Genomic DNA, 18,034 nt, shown 5'->3' on the forward strand with positions numbered 1-18,034 from the left:
CTGCCTCTGAGGAACCTGCCCTGCCCCAGGGAGCATCCTTAGCACACCAACTGGTGGGGCTTGCGAATCAGAACGGCTGCAAAATCTGCTTGCAGGTGCTGCCAGAGTGACCACGAGACAATGAATGGGAAAATTGAGCCTCAGTTACTGGGATATGGTGGAAAAGGGGTGAAGAACTATCTACCTCCTTTAGTTTTCCTGTTTGATGACACTCACTGTCACAATTGGCACAATTCATGTACTGTAGATACAAAATAAACCTTTCCATTAATGAGTTGTTCACTTGGCTGGGTTGCTTGGGAATTAAGTGATTAATGCAGAATATGAATGGGAAAGTTAAAAATATGAGACTCTGTGTTGGGATTTTGTTCATTATTGTCTTGAAGGACCTGTTGCTTATGAAAATATTTTGATTTGTGCTACACAAGAATTACAATTTCTGGGTACTGGAGACGCAGGTTCATGTGAGGAGGAATTTGTGGGAGAAACCAGTTAGGTTTTGTTTAAAACATGGCTCTCTGGTCTTCAAATGAACCTTCCTGGAGGGTGGGGTTGCTAAAATATGATTGGCTTTTGTTTATGGGACAGGTGGCACACTGCATTCATTTTTGTCTACACTACATTCATTTTTGTCTAATCTGGAAGGTTTGGTTGAATCTCATTCAGATTTCAGTGGGGAAATGGCATGTGTCTAAAACAAAAACTTCCTTGCTATGTGCCTTGGCTTCAGATGCTGTTCAGTGGTTTGTTTGGTCAACTGCTTGTTGAATAAAACCTAAAATACATGAAATCAGATTTTTTTTTTTGGGGGGGGGGGGTCATTGTTTTTGTTTTCTTAGGAAGAACTATATTTATTTTATCTGTCAAAACCTACTGTGTGTTTAATGGTACTTGAACTAGAATTGGTTTTGCATTTATCTAGCAGATAAGAATGTTTGTTGTATAAGTGTTCCAAGCAATAACAAAACTGTACTAATGCAGTTAGCAGGAAATAAGTCACCACATCATGTCTGTAGCTTTTTTTGTTCTAGATTCTGTGATTAAGTTCACTTTTAAAATTGATGCATATCTGGTTTAGCCAGTTGAGAATTTCTTATCTTCACTGTAGTTCAATTCATTTTTTTTTAGAATAAGCCTTAGTTTTGATGCCATAATGCTTTGAAAAAAACATCATTCTGTTGTTGATTTTGAGTGTTGATTACCCTCAGTCTTAAATATGACCCTTTCTCCTAATACACCATCAAAATGTTTCAGGCCTCAGCAATATGTTCTGTATTTAGAATTGGTCTTCTGCCTAAATTGAGAAGGGGAAGTCAGCAGTAGCTGAATCTTAGGGTTATAGAAAAATGCTGGAAGTGGCAAAAGATCAGCTTATTTAGTAAAGATTCCACAATATTTAATGCACTGGAGTTTTGCCACATCACAGCCAAAAGTGAACTAAGAAATAATGAAAACTTTGCAGCTCCGCGTGGAACACTAGAGGTGCAGTGATGATCTGGAACTCATATTTTCTGCTTTTATTTCTACCATCACCAGCAAAACCAGATCAGAGGTGAATTGGGAGGCCTGGTTGAATTTCTCTGGGTTGGTTTGATTGTTTGTGCCATTAGAGCACAGTTTAGTTTACCCAGGGTGCTGAATCACTGGTGGTGCTTAAGCTTCCCTCTCTGGTAAGTGTTGTTTTCCTAAACCTTCCATCTTGCAGGGAAATTTTAATGCTACTTTGTGATTTAAGGCCCCTTGCAGCCTCTTAGCAGAGTTAATAACACTTTTCATGGAGTCTTGAGGATGCAGAGCAGGAGGGAAATCAGTCATTTTTTGCTTAGGGTAAAAGATGGTTTCCTGCTGGAGGAGCAGGACTGTGTTTGAGCCATATGATCCCAAATATTCATATCTGTGCCAGCTGTTTCAGATGTGGGAAATTCATGTGCTTTGCAAGGAATGAGACCCACTTCGTTTCATGCATAAAGTTGGGACTGCTGGGCCAAGGAAATGAGGACAATAAATCTAGATTTTAATTCCAGAAAGTTCAAAGTCTTCAGATACTTTAGGCGGTGTAAAAGCAATATATTCCTCCCTATTTTGTGCATGTGTATTCTGCTGTACCATTAATTTAAACAGTCTGGATATAAAAATGTCTTGCTAGTGTGACATTCTTACTAAAATTCTGTGGGTATTTTTCAGGCAGAAAAAATGCTGACCATTTTGTGGTTTTTTGGAAATCATGCGTAATTATGTCATTTAACCGCACAATAAGGCTTTCTGTGGTGATGTTTTAGATAAACAGGAAAAGTCATTTTTTACTTTGTTTTCATTGCAGAACTGTCTTTTTTTTTTATTTTTAGTGCAAAGTTCTTTGATTATTTTCCTCAAAAATATAACACAACATATTCTGACAGGAAAAATACGCCATTAGCAGCCTCCTAAAAGTTCTTTTTCAGCGTTGGTACCTGTCACAGCAGGTCTTCTCCATTTTGGGAAATACAGTGTTTTATGTCTGATGTGCCTGTGCTGCCAAGAAAGTGATGTAAATATGAGCCATTTACATAGCCCAAAAGCAGATGATTTCTTCATTAAGGGCCCTTCTCCTTTTGCAGGAAAGTGGAGATGGATTGCAGTAATGGTGGGAGGCTGCTGTGGCTGACTCCAAGGACATTGGATCCGGGAGCAGGGGCTCTCCCAGGAATTCGTGGTGGCTCCATGGAGCTGCTCTGGGCAGTAACACTTGTCACTTCATTCTGGGCTAAAAGCACAAAATGGCATTACTGGGAAGCACATCCCTTGTTTAACCCTCTGCTTGGGGCTTTTTCCTCCTGCCTGTGAGGTGTGGTGGTGGCAGGTGGGGGATGCAGGGCAGGGATGCTCTGTCACAGCAAGGGAGCTGCCAGAGCCAGACCTTTCCTCAGCTCATCTGAGCACAGCTCATCCCTTCTGAGCCTGCTTTGTACACCAGATCCTAACAAGAGAAAGGTGTTACTGCAGCTGGGATACCTCTGCATTGACCTGAGCATCCAGAATTAGCAGATGTTTCTGTCATGACAAAGTTGCATTTTACTGCAATATTCACTGTACTTACTCTAAGAAGAGTGGAAGTAGAAGAGAAACCAAAAGCGACTGCTAAAAAAAGAGAAGGATTAGTAGTAAAAGAGGTCTATACAAATTTTAGGGTGTTGGATGAATTACAGTGGAATAGAAAAGTCTCCAAGTACTTGGTGCAGAATAAAATAGATGGAAAGGTTTGTTTTGTCCATCAGAGAAAACTTTCTCTCTTGCCTCGGCCCAAGAAAGCTGTAGCTGTGTTATTTGTGGGGGAGAGCAGTAATTCATGTAAGAGGAGATTTCCACCACATTCAACTTCTCATTTTTCCTTGGTAAACCAGCCTTGAAACTTTTGCTTGTGGAAAAACTTGTCAAATCTCATCACCCTAAACTATGAAAAGATGTGTGATCTGGAAGTGGGGGTTCCCTCCTGTGTTGGACAAATGTCCCGGTGTATTTTGTTGGCCAAGACCTGTGCTCTGATACTGTGCTGTTCCCCTGGTTTTCTGGGTTTTTTAGCTAGTCTTGGAACTGCAGTTGTGGGAGGCAGAAGCAGGATCCTGGGTTTTGAGTGCTACACAGCAAGGACTGAGCTGTAGCAGTTGGGGACTTGGGTTTTTCCTCTGCAGCTTCGTGTGTCAGTCACCTGGAGCAGTGCAAACTTGGATGGAGCATGGAGGCTTCCCAGGAGCCTTGGAGGCTCTTGATCCTTGCTTCCTCTTCCCAGGAGAGTGTGTAGTCAGCATGGAAGGGCAAGGCAGCAGTTCTGTCTGGGCTGTGAGCGGTGGCAGCAGGCAGAGCCAAGGACTCGCTGTGCCTCACAGCCCTGCCAGCCAGGGCTGTTCCCTGTTAATTCACAGCTTCATTTGGGTACCCTGCCTCATCAGTTACTTATTCCATCAATTAAAAACCACAAGGATAATGAATGTTAGCACATGGTTGGGCCTTTTTAACGAACCCTCTCGCTGGATGAGCCTTTGAGAAGCAGCTTTGGTTCATGTGGCAGCATTTGCACAACACTTTGAAGATCTCTGAGTAAGTCATGGGGCTGTGGAATCAACCTTGTGTATTTTACTTTCATTTCTTGTATTCTGAGTAGTTTGCTTTTTTATTGAAAACAAAATTAGATTCCTTTCTGGGTGAATGGCCAGTGAAAGTGATAGTACGTGTGTTTTATTGAAGTTTCATATAACTTGTAACTACAAGTTGGGAGGATGCTTCTGGCAAGTTTATAAATGTGTGGGAAGACAAGATTATCCTGATGTTTTAAAGAGAATGTCTTTTGTATTGAGGATTGAGATTTCTATTGTGATCAGGAAAAAGGAAGTTTCTGTGGGACAGCTTTTTTTCTGATGAAGTGAATAATGTGGATTTCATGTTTTGTCATGGCTTTGCTGTGAGACAGGAGTGGCAGGAGGGAGTATCTGTCGCACTGGCACCATGGACAGTCTCTGAGAAGGGGAACATATATTTTTATTGCAAGAAAAATGCTAACAGATCTAGTTGTAAACTATTTCAAGTACCAAAGAGATAGAAATAAACAGTGTGTATGGGACTATTGTCCTTTTCCTATGTCCCTCCATCAGACAGGGAAGCAGCTGAGGTTTTCTCCCAGCCTCTCTGATGAATTTATCAGTAGACTTGGGCTGCCACACCCCAGGCCGCTGCTGCTGCACATCCTGAACTGATGGCACATCTTTACTTGCAGTTGAAATGCTTTGGGTTAAGTCAGGCCTAAGTGTACACAGCTAAGGCTTTTTTTCTTATAAGAGTGTGTCACAGGTTTATAGTTTCTTAAGGGATAAAATGAAATCTAAATGTAGAGTTGCTCTGGAGTTTATTAATTCTGGGCTTGGGAATATATAAGTAACACAGGATTATTGGAGTTCATTGCTCCAAGTGTCTCTTCAGTACATAATTAATTTCTAATGGGGCATGCAGGAAACTCTTTGGTCTCTTTTGAGCTTTGCCAGCCAAGATGGGTGTGCTGGCCTTGAAGAAGCAATGCTGCCTGGTGTGGAGAAGAGTCAGAGTAAAAGTTTATCAGCAAAACCCCAGAGTTGTTGCCCAGTGCAGCACCTGATGTGCCAGAGATTTTGGCTCCTTCAGCCTAATGTTGGTGGCACAGTTCAGAGTTGTTCAAATGAACCTAATATTTGGGGCTTGTACTGCAGTATTTCTAGAGAATATTGCAGAACCTTATCTTAAAAAAAAAAAAAATTACAAGTGTCATAATATATTAAAAATAGTGTCAAGAAAAATAGAAACTTTATTATACTGGAGAATCTAGAAGTAGAAATTTTGCTGGCTAACATTTAGCATTAATGTGTGATGTTGGTCCCTCTTGAAAGAGCAAAGATTGGTTTTTTAAGCTTTTTATAAAATTGCATTCAGTGTCATCTTCAGTTTTGAGGCTTGTGTTTACAGAGAAGATGAACTTCATTACATGCTAATACTTTAAAATGAGGCTTTGTCTGGACAGTAATTTTTTTGGTATGTGTGTCATTGCTGAAATCATAGTTTGACTTTGATTCTGCTTTGATTCTGAATATTCCATTTCACGCATGATCTTTCTTTCTGAAGCTATTCAATGTCATAGATAAAATCTGAAGTGTTTAATCACTGAGTATCCATTGAGAATTTGTTTGATGTGAATTGGCCTGCTCTGTTAGCTGACAAAAATTAGTGTGGCATCTGCTGTCTTTAATGAACATGTGCTAAGTGAACTGTGAGAGGCTTTCCAACCAAGTGTGAGTTTTTTAATTAAAGTAGTTTGGTTGAGTTTTAATCTGATTTTAAATTCACATTTTCTGTTTTATTCCGAAGTAAGTGGCAAATGTGCATGAGGGGTATTGTCCTTTTCTTAGAATTACTGCTCATGTTAGTGGCAAAAATGCTTTCTTGGTTACTTCTTTCAAAATCCTCTTTCTTCATTTTGCAATTTTGTTGTGGGAGGCGAAGACAAACCAATGGATGAAGCATAAAGAGTGCTTGAAGGAAGAGTATCTGCAAAACACTGAAATTGGCAAAGAAGGATTTAGCAGAAATCGGTTTTTATCCTGGCCTCTGTCAATCTTCTAAGCTTATGTTTGTGCAAAACATAAGCTTAGAAGATTGTTGAATATTTGTCTCTGAGGAAAGAATCTCCCTTAGTTCCTCATCCTCAGATTGAAGTGCTTACTGCAGCCTCGATAGAATTTTGTGGCACAGCAAGAAGAGAATTCTTTCTAAAAAATGTCAGTGGGTGGATGGGGGTGGTTGTCCTGAAAACCAAAGCAAAACATTCTTAAGGCCTTCCTTGCTTGTCCTGGAAAATGCAGAAACCCCAACAAAACAACAAAAAAACCCCAAAACCATCCATGCAACTGCTTCAGCGTGGTGTGAGAGCTGTGTGCCCGTGGGGTGCCAGTGGTGTCCCATGGTGGTGGCAGCTGTCCCTGCTGGCTGGTACTGGCCTCTGGGGGGGAGATATTTCAGTTTTGTCCACTGGGCAGACAGACTTTATTTACAAGTACAGCGAGTGTTAGGGTTTTATCCTAAATGGTGAATTCAGCTCTTGTTGAACTCAGAGTGCACGTGTGTTAACTCTTCCAGTGCATCCTCTGAATTTAGAGTGACCTGTCATTATCCCAGTTCCATGTTTGTGATTGCAGCAGCAGGGATTTTCCTTCATCTCTTAGCTGCTTGTTTTATTGTGCTATAAGGGAATGATAAAATATGTTTTTATATGAAATATAGTGTGCTGATGATGATAAATGTGAAAAAGGCAGGCATTTTTGGAGACTGGTAGAAATCCTGAATCTGTTCTATTTTAAATTGATTTAGATCTCAATTGGTAGTGAATTTTAAGTAATAATCTTTATTGACATTGTCTTTCACAATCACACAGCATTAATACTCTGTAATTGTGCTTGAGGTTGACAAATGCACTCCATCTTCTAGTTTTGGAATAGTGTATAATGAGTAAAAATGCAATAAAATGTTTGAGGTGCTGTTTGCATGTTAAGCCAGTGGCCTGCAAGGGTTTCATGCTTTTTGGAGTGTCTTGGTCATTTTGATGTTAGAGTCCTTGTAATTGTGCTCAAGTGTTCTTTGTTGAATGGCACAAATCCAGAAAATCTTACATTACTTTGCTTTTGTTTTTGCTCCCTACACAGTGCCCTGTTGTAAACTAAAATCACACATTCCTGAGTGCAAACCGATCATGTTCCCAATGGAAATTTCAGGAATACTTGTGGCTACTTTCAAAATGTGGAAATCTATTTATTTTTTTTTCCCCCACTTGTTTTTCTTCCCAGCTCTTGGCGCTGACCGCGTTCATCTGCATAGAGACCATCATGGAATGCTCCCCTTGCGAGGGCCTGTATTTCTTTGAGTTCGTCAGCTGCAGTGCTCTGGTGGTCACCGGGGCTCTCCTGCTTTTGTTCAGTCTCAACCTTCACACAAGAATACCCCAGATCAACTGGAATCTTACTGTAAGTTCATTTGAATCCTCGCCGTGTTAAAAATAGCTGCCGATCTGGTTTAAGTTTGGTCTTTGCTCTTTGCTTTCTCCTGTTGTTTAGTATTGTGTATGAGTGTTCTTTATGCTGAGTGAAATATACATTTTACTTACATTTATTTGGAATGCTAGCAGCAGAATGAGCTGTGAAATGTGGCAAGATTAAACTGCACTAATAGAACTAAAATCGTGTTCTGGTAGATTGTCTTTGGGAGGACAAACTTCCTGCTTAATGCCAGCAGTTAGGCTTTGTGGGTGAAGTGGATAAAAATGCAGCCTGTAGTTATTTAACTTTGACAGATGCTGTATTTACAGCAGCCTGCTGTTTCTCTTAACCTGGGGGTTTTTTATATTAGGACAAATTTGCTACATGTATTTCCTTACATAGACTGATACAATCATTGGGCAGTAGTGTAGAAAATTAAGTGCTTTCTGTGAAAATTGGGTGTTTTGTATTGCCTACACACCTAACTATTAAACATTGACTGGCAATGCTTAACGTGTTCTCAGATATGAGGAGTTTTAGGAAGAGAACTGCTGCCAGTGCACATTCCTTTTGTACGTGTCTCTATTTTCCTGCTGTATTCTGAGTTAAACTTTCAGACTGGGTTGCATAAACACAGGTCACAAAATCAACATGTTAAGTCACTCTAGCAAAAGATCTGTCAGCTTCAAGGGCAATATTTATACCAACTTCTTTAGACAGTACAGATACAATTGTTCTGTGTTATAACAGTAATTTTGCAAGTACTGTCAGAGTCCCAGAGGTTTTTAGGCTTCTGTGTGATTTAAAAAAAAATAAATTACAACGTAATTTATTAGCAGTTTGCTTTGTTTCTCAGCCTAAATGACTTGGTTAAATTGAGACTGGAACATGGAATTAGGTGATCCTTTCTACCCTGGGGCTGCATAGTTAGTTGATGATCTCCTTTTAGGAGTGCTTGGTAGATAGGTAAGGTGTTGTGTGGCTGAGCTGTCCAGAAATTATCCCTTTGTGGTGGCATCAATTGTGCCTTCATAGCATCTATTAGGAGATATTTTGGGGAAGGGGCTGGGGTTAAAAATCCAACCAGTTGTGCTTTGGGATTTCTTTGTTTTGTTTTATAAAGGCATTTCAGTTTTTGAGCAGTGGTCACGCTCTGCAGCCCCTGCCTAAATGGCACTGGAGCGATGTGAGCGGGTTGGAGATCAGCCAAAGGGCACCTGGAGTACCCTGCAGTGCTTTGCTGCAGCTCACACTGCCACATCCAGAGGCAGGAGGAGTCTGCCGTGGTGTCCCAAGGCTCCTTCTGTTAGTTGTGTGCTGGAGATGAAATGCTTCTCCCATCCTTGTGCCAGAGCTCTCCAGAAGTGAGAAGGGAACCGGCAGCTTGTGTCTCCCATGAACTGATGAGACCATCCTACTTCCTGGTGTTTCTTACAGATTTCAGCAATCTGATTATGTTTGATTTTTATTTCTGATTATTTGATCTTAACAAACAGTTGGGACTGTTTCTCTGACAGGAGTGAGAGATTACCTTCAGTATTCAGAGTGTTTGGGACCATTCTGTGATTCTACAGCTGTTTCTGCTCCTGCAAGTACAGAGTGTGAGATCAAAGCTTGCTGATAAAACACCTGTGGGACATTACTTTGGCCAAGTTAGTAAGAAATTTAAGAATGTAGGGTTCTGGCTGACTTTTTTTTTCTTTTTGCTTTTTTTGGCATTTTATTTTTTGCAATTTAAATGTATGTTCGTACATTATTTGCCTCTTTCAATATTTATTACTTCCCTGTGTTTTGATGGTTATTTTTATACTTTTGCAGCCTCTGTATATGACAGAGTTACTACAGGAGTTGCTTTCTGAACAACAGTCCTTCACATCCCTGAGTGCCTTTGGAGGAAGTCACTCCTGCTTATGTATAAAGTCATCAAGATAAATGCTTTTAAAAATATATATGACTTTATAATGCATATTTCCCTCATGGAAAGTCTCAAGCATTGCTTTTAGAAGCTGTGTGAGAAGAAGAGGCTGTTGCAGTGCTTGAAGGAATTTAATCAACTTAAATTTGGGAAGAAATCTTTCTTTAAAAATACCACTTCTTCCTAGGAACCATTGAAAATATTTGCTTTCAAAGGATCCTATGTAATAGAAAGTACCTGGCCATCAACTGCTACTGTCCAACACAGGATTGTTTCCTTTAAAAGTTTCTTAAAATTAGAATTCTTTCCAATGTGTTGTTGATATTGGCAGATGTCCCTTGTTCCTGGCTGGATTGAAATGTGGATGAGTATGGACTAGGATCCAACAGATATGCAAAGGTGCTAAATTTTAAAAAAATTTATCTTTTTAGCCTTTTGGGAAAAGATATTTGTTTTGATACTAATTAGAGACTTGCCAGTCATTTTCATATTTTCCTGAGGTAAACATGCAAGAACCATGGAGCTGGTGAGGGCAGAAAAGAGCCTTGTCTGGGTGTGTTGGAGAGAGGCTGGTTTGTTCCAGCAAGATGAAAGAACAGTCCCCTGTCTGTGTTGTGCAGCACTATCAATATTATGCAAAAATGCAAAAGCTGGGGAACCTGTCAGTGAAAATTTCCATTTCCTTTATGTCTCAGCTCAAAGGGAGCCCATTCTGCAGGGAGACAGGAGTGGCCCAGGGGAATGGGGAGCACGGCAGCTCCTGCTCCACCAGGAGCTCGGTTTGCTTTCAGAGAGAGCTAATGAATTCTGCTGTAGTTTTGTCTTTGCCTAAATTATCCTTTTTTCTTTTTTCTAAAATTCATGATTTGCATCTCATGTGACGTACAGGGAGATCTGAAGGTCTGGTATCCAAAGGGTGAGCGTGAGCTGGCCTGCAGGAGCAGGAAAGGTGCTGGACTCCTGGGGGTGTGACTGGGATCCTGCCCTGGGGTTGCTGCCCAGGGCTGGGCTGTGACTGGGTTCCTCTGTCCTGCTCAGGGAGACACCTCAGTGGTGCCAGGGAGCTGGGAACACTGGAATTTGGCAATGTCCCTTGGATGGAAGTTTGTGTGACAAGGAAACCTGATGACCTGAGTACCAGTGTATTTCATCATCAGCCAGTAGAATGAGCTGTTTGTCAGTGTGTAGGGAAAAAAATCTTCCAAGACATTTTGACCACTGATTTTTTTGTTTTAAATTCTTTTCTTGAAGCACTCACTGGAGTTATGGTAGTGTATTTTTGGGAGTCCAGTTCTGACTGCAGTTTTTCAGCTTAGAGCAGCTCAGAACTGAGGCACAGAACTGAGCATAGCACAAAATCAGAGTTCCACTGGACTCAGTCCCAGGGAAGCACCAGGGAGCAAACAGGGACGCAGGTGTGTGTGTTAGAACACACAGAGCAGCTGGGGAGTTCTGTGCTGCCTGAACACTGATTTCATCATCTCTGCAGAGCTGGTTGGTTTTTTTTTTTTTTGCAGCAGTGAAACCTCGTGTAGCAAAGCAACTGACACTTGAAGGAGTTGGCAGAAAATGTCATGTGCCTGAATGACAAAACTATCCTGTGCCAGCCTTGCCTCTGTATAATTACAAAGCTATAGCTCAAAGTCCTTCACAGGGCAATCTTGATTTTTATTTATATTTTTAATTCATTTTTCCCCTTCTGTTTTGAAAAAAAATTTTGCTTTCCTTAGCTGTTGAATGAAAAATTAAGTCAGTCATCCTTGACCTTTATTCTTACTGCTCTCAAAATAGCAGTACCTATGAAGGATAAAAATAAACATTTTATAAGTTTAAAAACAATTGTAAGAATTAATTTTCTCTCAGCTCTTCATGAACTGTTCTCATTTGCATGGTGTAAATGTTACTCTGTAATAAATATAGTCTCGAGTTTTAAATAGAAGAAACATCATGTATTTTGGTAGTTATTGCAGGTGTGGTCTGTTGCTTTGTGACAGTAACTTTCTGAAATTTCTATTCGTGGGCTCTTCTATTGGGGAAGCAATGCTTATGTGTATCTTGTGTTTACCTAGGTATCTCTAAATACACAGGGAAAAAAGAGATGGCAATTAATGCTCATAGGGTTGATTTGCTTCTTTCTACCTAGCACTGATTTTATCTTGTTGAACCATGTTTCCATTTTTAATTGTAGTGCAAAATACTCAAACAGAGTTTAATAACAGAACAAAATTCTGGGAGTTTGACCAGAGGTGCTTGGTTTAGAGTACTGGTATGTTTGTAACCTTCAACTTGAGAGCTTCATATAGAAGAAGCAAGGGAAGATGTTCCCAAACCTTGCAAATAAAGAACTGGCTGGAGGAAAAATTAAGGTCATTGTAAAAAAAAAAATTAAAATAATAATTAAAAAATATTAATAACCCACTCCCCCTCCCTTCCCCTGACAAACAAACAAACCAGCAAACCTAAACAAAATGCAAAGAAAATGTTACTTTGAGCTCTGTCTTCTGTGGAAGATAAATCAGACACCAGCAGGCCACTGACTTCTGTCACCTTTTGTGGCAAAGTCAGGCTGTTGAAATGTGCAGGCTTTGCTTCCAGAGTACATTAGTTTAGCCGCTTTAATCTCTATCAAGATGTAAACTTTTGGATTTGAGAAATCAAATGACAAGAGCAAGCACCATTTTAAATGTCATACCCTGTTTACAGGAGTTTCAGCTGCAATATGGCACTGTCTGCCTTTTAAAGAGTGCCTGGGCACTAGTGCAGGATGATGTACAGGATAGACAGGCAGGGCAGGAATTTCGATTGGATGATCCCTAAAAGCGTGTGTGAGGTTGTGGGGAGCTGTGGATAAAGACGTGTGGATGCTCCTGGAGCCTCTGAGGCAGCTCCTGGTGATGTCCCAGCCTGAAAGGCTGAGCAGCAAGGTGGAAGATTTCAGGAGTCACTTGGTGGCAGTTGCCACATCTGTTACAGAGCTCTCATTTGTAGCACCAGTTCAGCTTTTCCATCCTCTTTAATCCAGGATCTATACCTGCCTGGACCCTCAAAAACAGGAGTGTGGGGTGGTTACAGAATCATGGAATGGGGCTTCCTGCCTTCACAGCAGAATCAGCAGAACAAAAGCGTTGCCCTCTTCTAGCATGAAATATTTTTCTTGGCATAAGCCCATCTTCATCCATGAGTTACAACATCTCCTCTGCCTTGTCCTCCCCTGAGTGGGACAGAGAGCAAATCCACAAATCCACGGCCTTGGATACTCTCCCTTGGACTGACAGGACCACTGGGGACTGAGCAGAATCACTTGCAAATAAACTAGCAAGTGACCAGAAGTCATTTGTTCGCTTGAATTATTTTGCAAAGGAGAAAGGAAGCAGCAGCAGCCTGAAGTGGGTTTGATTCAGCTCTAAGATTTGATTCTGTTGTGGATGGCAGCTCTGCACAGTATTTTATGGCACAGCATACTGTCTCATGAGGTTGCTGTAATTTCAGCAGAAATTCTTCTACCTCTGTGATGTGGTTTTACTTTGTCTATAAATATAATAGCAAGAACTTCAGCTCCATCATGGACAGATTTGAAGCAGCTCATCTTTTTTCAATTAGTTTATTCTTCTTATTGTCACGATTATTCATTTTCTTTTACGTGGAAAAATCTTGCAGTATTTTAGGGAGTGTCCTCTGCTTCTTGCTGTAGTTTGTTTTCTTCTGTTTCTCCTCTTACTTTGCCCAAAACTATTGAGGTTTTTTGCTTTTCTTTCTGCTCTAAGTAGTAGCTCCCATATTTTGGATTAAGGACCTCCATTGCTATTTGCATCTGTGATGTTACCATTACATGTGTATATGACAGTGTTGCTGCTGTCATTGCTCCTAAAGCTCCAAAGTCTGCTCTGGGAGTAAAAAATAATTTTTGTTTTAGTTTTTCAAAACCCAGCCTTATTATGTGAATGTGAATCAGTTGTCAATTGTATTAGAAGGGAAAATGGAGTTGCAAAGATGAACAAATTGAAGCTTCAAGATAGAATCACTTCCTTAGATTTAAATTGTTGAATTTTCTGTGTGGAATTTGATATTCTTTGTAAATTTAAACTAGAATAAAATGCCAGTGATGATGACAAGTTGCTGCCTTACTTACATCAAAGTCCATTAGAAAAGGCATCAGCAGTTTAATTTCAGCAGGATTTTTTATTTTGCAGCTTGGAAGAAACCTTCCGGTCCATTTGTAGCATGGAGCTAGGTGGTCAGTGTGTCATGTTGTGGGCAGGCCTGGCCCTCTTGCTTACACTGTGCTCCTTTGGAAAGGTCCCCAGGATGACAGATTCCAAACCTCAGATGTCAGCAGGATTAATTAATGAGTACATCTGACCCCAGAAATCATAGACCATCATGTAGTCTTTAAGTATGGTACTAAGGAAGTACAAAATGTGTGTGTGTGTGTCTGAAAAATCAAAACCTGGATTAGATGAAGTGAAAGGGTAGAACATTAAATACATCTTCAGCTGTTAGTTCTGGTGGTTAGGTCTCCTAAAGTTAAAATTAGCTTCATTTTGAATATGACTTCTACCTTAACTTGGCAGCTGTTGGTTTTGTTTTGCTGTCAGTTTTGTTGGCTTTCTGATGATAAGCTTTTAAAACAACCAGTGTTTTTAATTGTTTGAACACTGGAGTCTTCCTGTACACAGCTCAATCTTTTTAATATTCAAAGCAGTTTAGGTTCTTTTGATTCATACTGTGAGAAATTTTCTCCTCCTTTCAATAACTTCTGAGGCTCTTCTCTGTATCCTGTCCAATTTTTCAACATCCTTTTAAAAATGTGGATAGTGGAACAGGGTGCAGCATTCCAGTGTCCCTTGCAAAGGTAAGATTACCACCTGTCGTGTCCATGAGTCCAAAGGAGTGCAGAAGTGATTCTTGTCCCTATTTTTGGTGATGGCAGCACCTCTTGAGCTTGCTGCAGTAATTACTAAATTCTTCTGAATTATTTCTTCTGGGATTTTGTCTGTGTTCTGCAGGTCCTTCCCGTAGGTGCCAGATGTACTCTGGTAGTAAAATATACAACTTGACCTTGAGTTGAATTCATTTCTATTTTTTTAATTACCCAGGGGCTGCCCTCTCCTCAATATTTAGTTTCCCCATTCTTGGTGACACACATATATTTACACAGTAACTTGGTGGAAGTGTTGAAGCTGGGTCTGTTGCAGATACAGTGAGATTTCCCCTCTAGTGGGAAAAAGGTTCATGCGGATGAGAACCACAGCTCGTGTTGGCAGCTGCAGGAGCACAGCTGGAGGTGTAAACTCAGAGCTGCAGAGGGGCACGCTTGAAAAACTGTGTAATGCCATTTATTTTCTAATACTGCTATTTATATAAAGTTTAAATTTCATCTCTGCAAAGAAAAGGTTATATAATTAAATCTGCTGTAGCTAGTTAATAGAATTTGGATTTGTTTGATGTCCTAGGTCTCAGGTAGCATCTATCTCAGAGAGCTTGAGCAGGGGTAGAAGAACTATCTCTGTACACAGGCAGGTGAAAAATTGGTAGGAATTTGTAAGACCCACAATTTGCTTTTGTTTCTTTTCTGTTTGATTAGTTTGGGTCTTACTGGGCTCGTGACATCTGGGTATGAGTGTGGAAGTGGCCGTGAGCCATGGGAACCTCTGATTCCTTGGGAAAGTCCCTGTTTGAGGTGAGGCTCAGGCCACGGAGATGCCTGGTGCAGTCTGGACACTCAGTTTGGATAACCAGCTGTTGCTGAGTCAGTACTCTCAAAATAGATTGTTTGATGTGAGTAGCACAGTGCCAGAACCTTCCATTTCTGCAGTTACTTTCTGCAGCATTCTGTGGTCGTGGCTGGGAAAGGAGATGTTCTGGGGCTCTTCTCATTGCACTTCACAAGATGCACTTTGGGGAAAAAATAAAATAATTATTTAAAAAATTGAAAAAGTGAAGGAGCTGTAACAGGAAGTGAGCCTGCCTTGCACGTGGGAGAAGGGAGTCAAGTAGAACAAATTGTCTTTAAATTCTAATTGTTGTGATTGCTTTTATATGGTGGGAGTTGTCTTGTTCACTGTGGTTTTGTGGGTTTTTTTGGGTTTTGTGTGGGTTTTTGGGTTTTTTTCTTTACCTCAAGCCTGTAAGTAGCACAGCAGTCTTGAAGGTTTTCTGTCAATCCCTTCTGTCTGTGGTAGTATTCACTTCTCACAGATTTGATGTTTGTGCTGAATTGTCCTTTCTTGATCCCTCCACCCTGACCTCACCTCTTCATTTGTGGTAGCTTTGTGGTTGGGGAATGGTGTTCCCCAGTTTAGTGGGAGCATGCAGACAATGCAGAGTCCATCCACATCAGATGTGAAAGGTGTCCTGATAACACACTGAACACCTTGTCCTGAGCGAATCTAGACTTTGTTTCTTCTGTTATTTACACCTTTGAATATTTTTTCGCTCAGTTAGTCTTGTATTGATGTAATCATTCTTGTGCACATACCTGCCATTCAGAATTCTTCCTCTGGTTCCAGTGCCATGTTAATGGCCCTGTTTGAGGTGAGGCACGGCAGCATCGCCATCTGAACACCAGTGACAGGAATTGTGTGGAGCAAGTTGTTTTTCTTTGCTTGGAGCAAAGCAGTTTTCCCTGAGTGTGTTGCAGTGTGTATGTTCTAAAATGTCTGCTTGAAATATCAGTTTTATGCAATAAATAGGTAAAAATCTCTGTTCTTACCCTGCTGGCAGCTGTTACTCCCAGAAGGGGCACAGGACATGCAGCTTTGTTCACTGCAGGCCTCAAGGAAGGGGTGGGAAGGCTCCTGGCTGGTGTTGGGCAGGGCAGGGGCTCTGCTGGGATGAGAGGAGCAGGGGTTCTGCAGTGCCGCCAGCCAGGCTGGGTCAGCCCTGCTGAGCAGGGTGAGCCCTGTGCTGACAGCTCTGCCCGCAGCAGCCCGAGCTGAGGCCGTGTTCCAGGGCTGCAAGGTGCCCTGGGACTGCAGCTCCCACTCCTGCTGCTCCTGGGGGACAGCCTCTGCCTTCCTGGGCCGCCTGGGCGACTGCAGGGGAACTGGCAGAGGGTTGCTGCACTTCTTGTTCAAGCCTTCTGTGTCATCACTGCTCATAAAGCAAACAATCATCATTTAGTAATGCTGCTGAATTTATTTTTTTAGGATCTGGTCAACACTGGACTCAGCACTTTCTTCTTTTTCATTGCCTCTGTAGTACTGGCTGCTTTAAACCATAAAACTGGAGCAGAAATTGCTGCTGTGGTAAGAATTTAAACTTGTTTCTATCTAATTCCTACCTTGTATTAAAGTTAACTTTTACTCATTGATTGAATACACCTGTTGCCTTTGCCATCACTATTTATTTCTACTTTTGCAATTTGCTGTGAGATAGTTCTTATTTTACAAGTGCTAACATCCTTGGAGCTTAGTCTGAAGGCATGAGGCAAGAGCAGCAGAAAAAAGACGTGCAGAGAACACTTTACAGCTGAACTCGCTTTTCTCTTTGGTGCCTTCTCTTTGGTGCTCTATGTTGCAAGCCTGTGGAAACGACAGAGCCAAAAAGTAAAAAATTGAAGCTGCTTATGCATAATTTGCTCAGTTCTTGCTCAGCGCAGATGATTTTTTGTTCTTTGGAGTGAGTGTAGTAGCACTTCAGGGTTTTAAATCTACAACGGTCAGTTCAAACAAATTACTTTTGTGTGTGAGTTGATGACCTCTTATTTTCTTGTTTATTTTCTTTTTAACCTGGTTTTTAAAATCACGTGAGTTCTGCAGAAGCATAGAGGCTGACGCTCTGGACGTGGCACTTTTTGTGTGCACTCCAAGGAATGAATGAGCTTTTTGGATGAAGAGCTGATTTCTTTACAAGGGGGTTCTTTACACTGGCCTGCACTGCAGGATTTAATTGTCATGTTGGCAGTCAGAGAGCTCTGTTTTCCGGGCTCATTGATCTTAGCCACTTCTGCAGATTCTCTAGTTCATTGAGAACAAAAACATAATTTCCCAGGCCCCGATGATTTGTCAGCGCAAATAACGTGGGAAGCGGAGCTTTGCCGTGAAGCCGCTTTCCTTGTTCTCAGCGCTGGGCGGTGTGTGTGTGCCCGCAGGTGTTCGGCTTCCTGGCCACGGCGGTGTACGCTGCCAACGCGCTGCTGGCCGTGCAGCGCTGGCGCCTCAGCAGCCGGCAGCAGAGCGGCCGCCAGAGCAGCGACTACATCCGCGCCCGGAGCGAGTCCCGGGAGGTGGTGCACCGGCCCGAGATCCAGCGCCTGGACGCGTGAGAGCCACCCCGGCGGCACCCACAGGGAAAGCGGCGCTCAGCTCCCTCGTGGAACAAGGGTTTTGCTTTATTTAAGGAGGAGAAGGTGGATCCGAGGGTGGCGAGGATGCCCAGCCCTGCGCGTGTGCAGAGATGTGGAGCCAGAAGCTGCTGTCGTGGAGGCAGAAAACGGTGGTGGTTCAAAAGGAAGATCCCCTCAAGGCCTCCACACAGACATGGGCATATATTATATAGCTCCCAGAATATATAATGTATGTCTGTTCTGAAGTGTGTCATTGCTTTGGATTAACTGCACAGCAGTTCCTTCCCTCTCTGAAGATTCGCTGTT

The 18,034-nt window shown here is 41.7% G+C and overlaps 1 protein-coding gene across 1 annotated transcript in view; it reads left to right on the forward strand.

The window, feature by feature from the left end:
* Positions 1-17,707, forward strand: part of CMTM4 (CKLF like MARVEL transmembrane domain containing 4) — a gene marked incomplete at its 3' end in the record, with an annotated part of 29,073 nt that extends 11,366 nt beyond the window's left edge. Inside the window, exons 2-4 of the mRNA XM_084214922.1 lie at positions 7,338-7,514; positions 16,590-16,688; positions 17,534-17,707. Of these exons, the coding sequence (XP_084071048.1) occupies positions 7,338-7,514; positions 16,590-16,688; positions 17,534-17,707 (450 nt within the window). The remainder of the gene's footprint in view (positions 1-7,337; positions 7,515-16,589; positions 16,689-17,533) is intronic.
* Positions 17,708-18,034: the final 327 nt, after the last annotated feature.

This window comes from Fringilla coelebs (genome assembly GCF_963513975.1).
Source record: "Fringilla coelebs genome assembly, chromosome: 14".
NCBI lineage: Eukaryota > Metazoa > Chordata > Aves > Passeriformes > Fringillidae > Fringilla > Fringilla coelebs.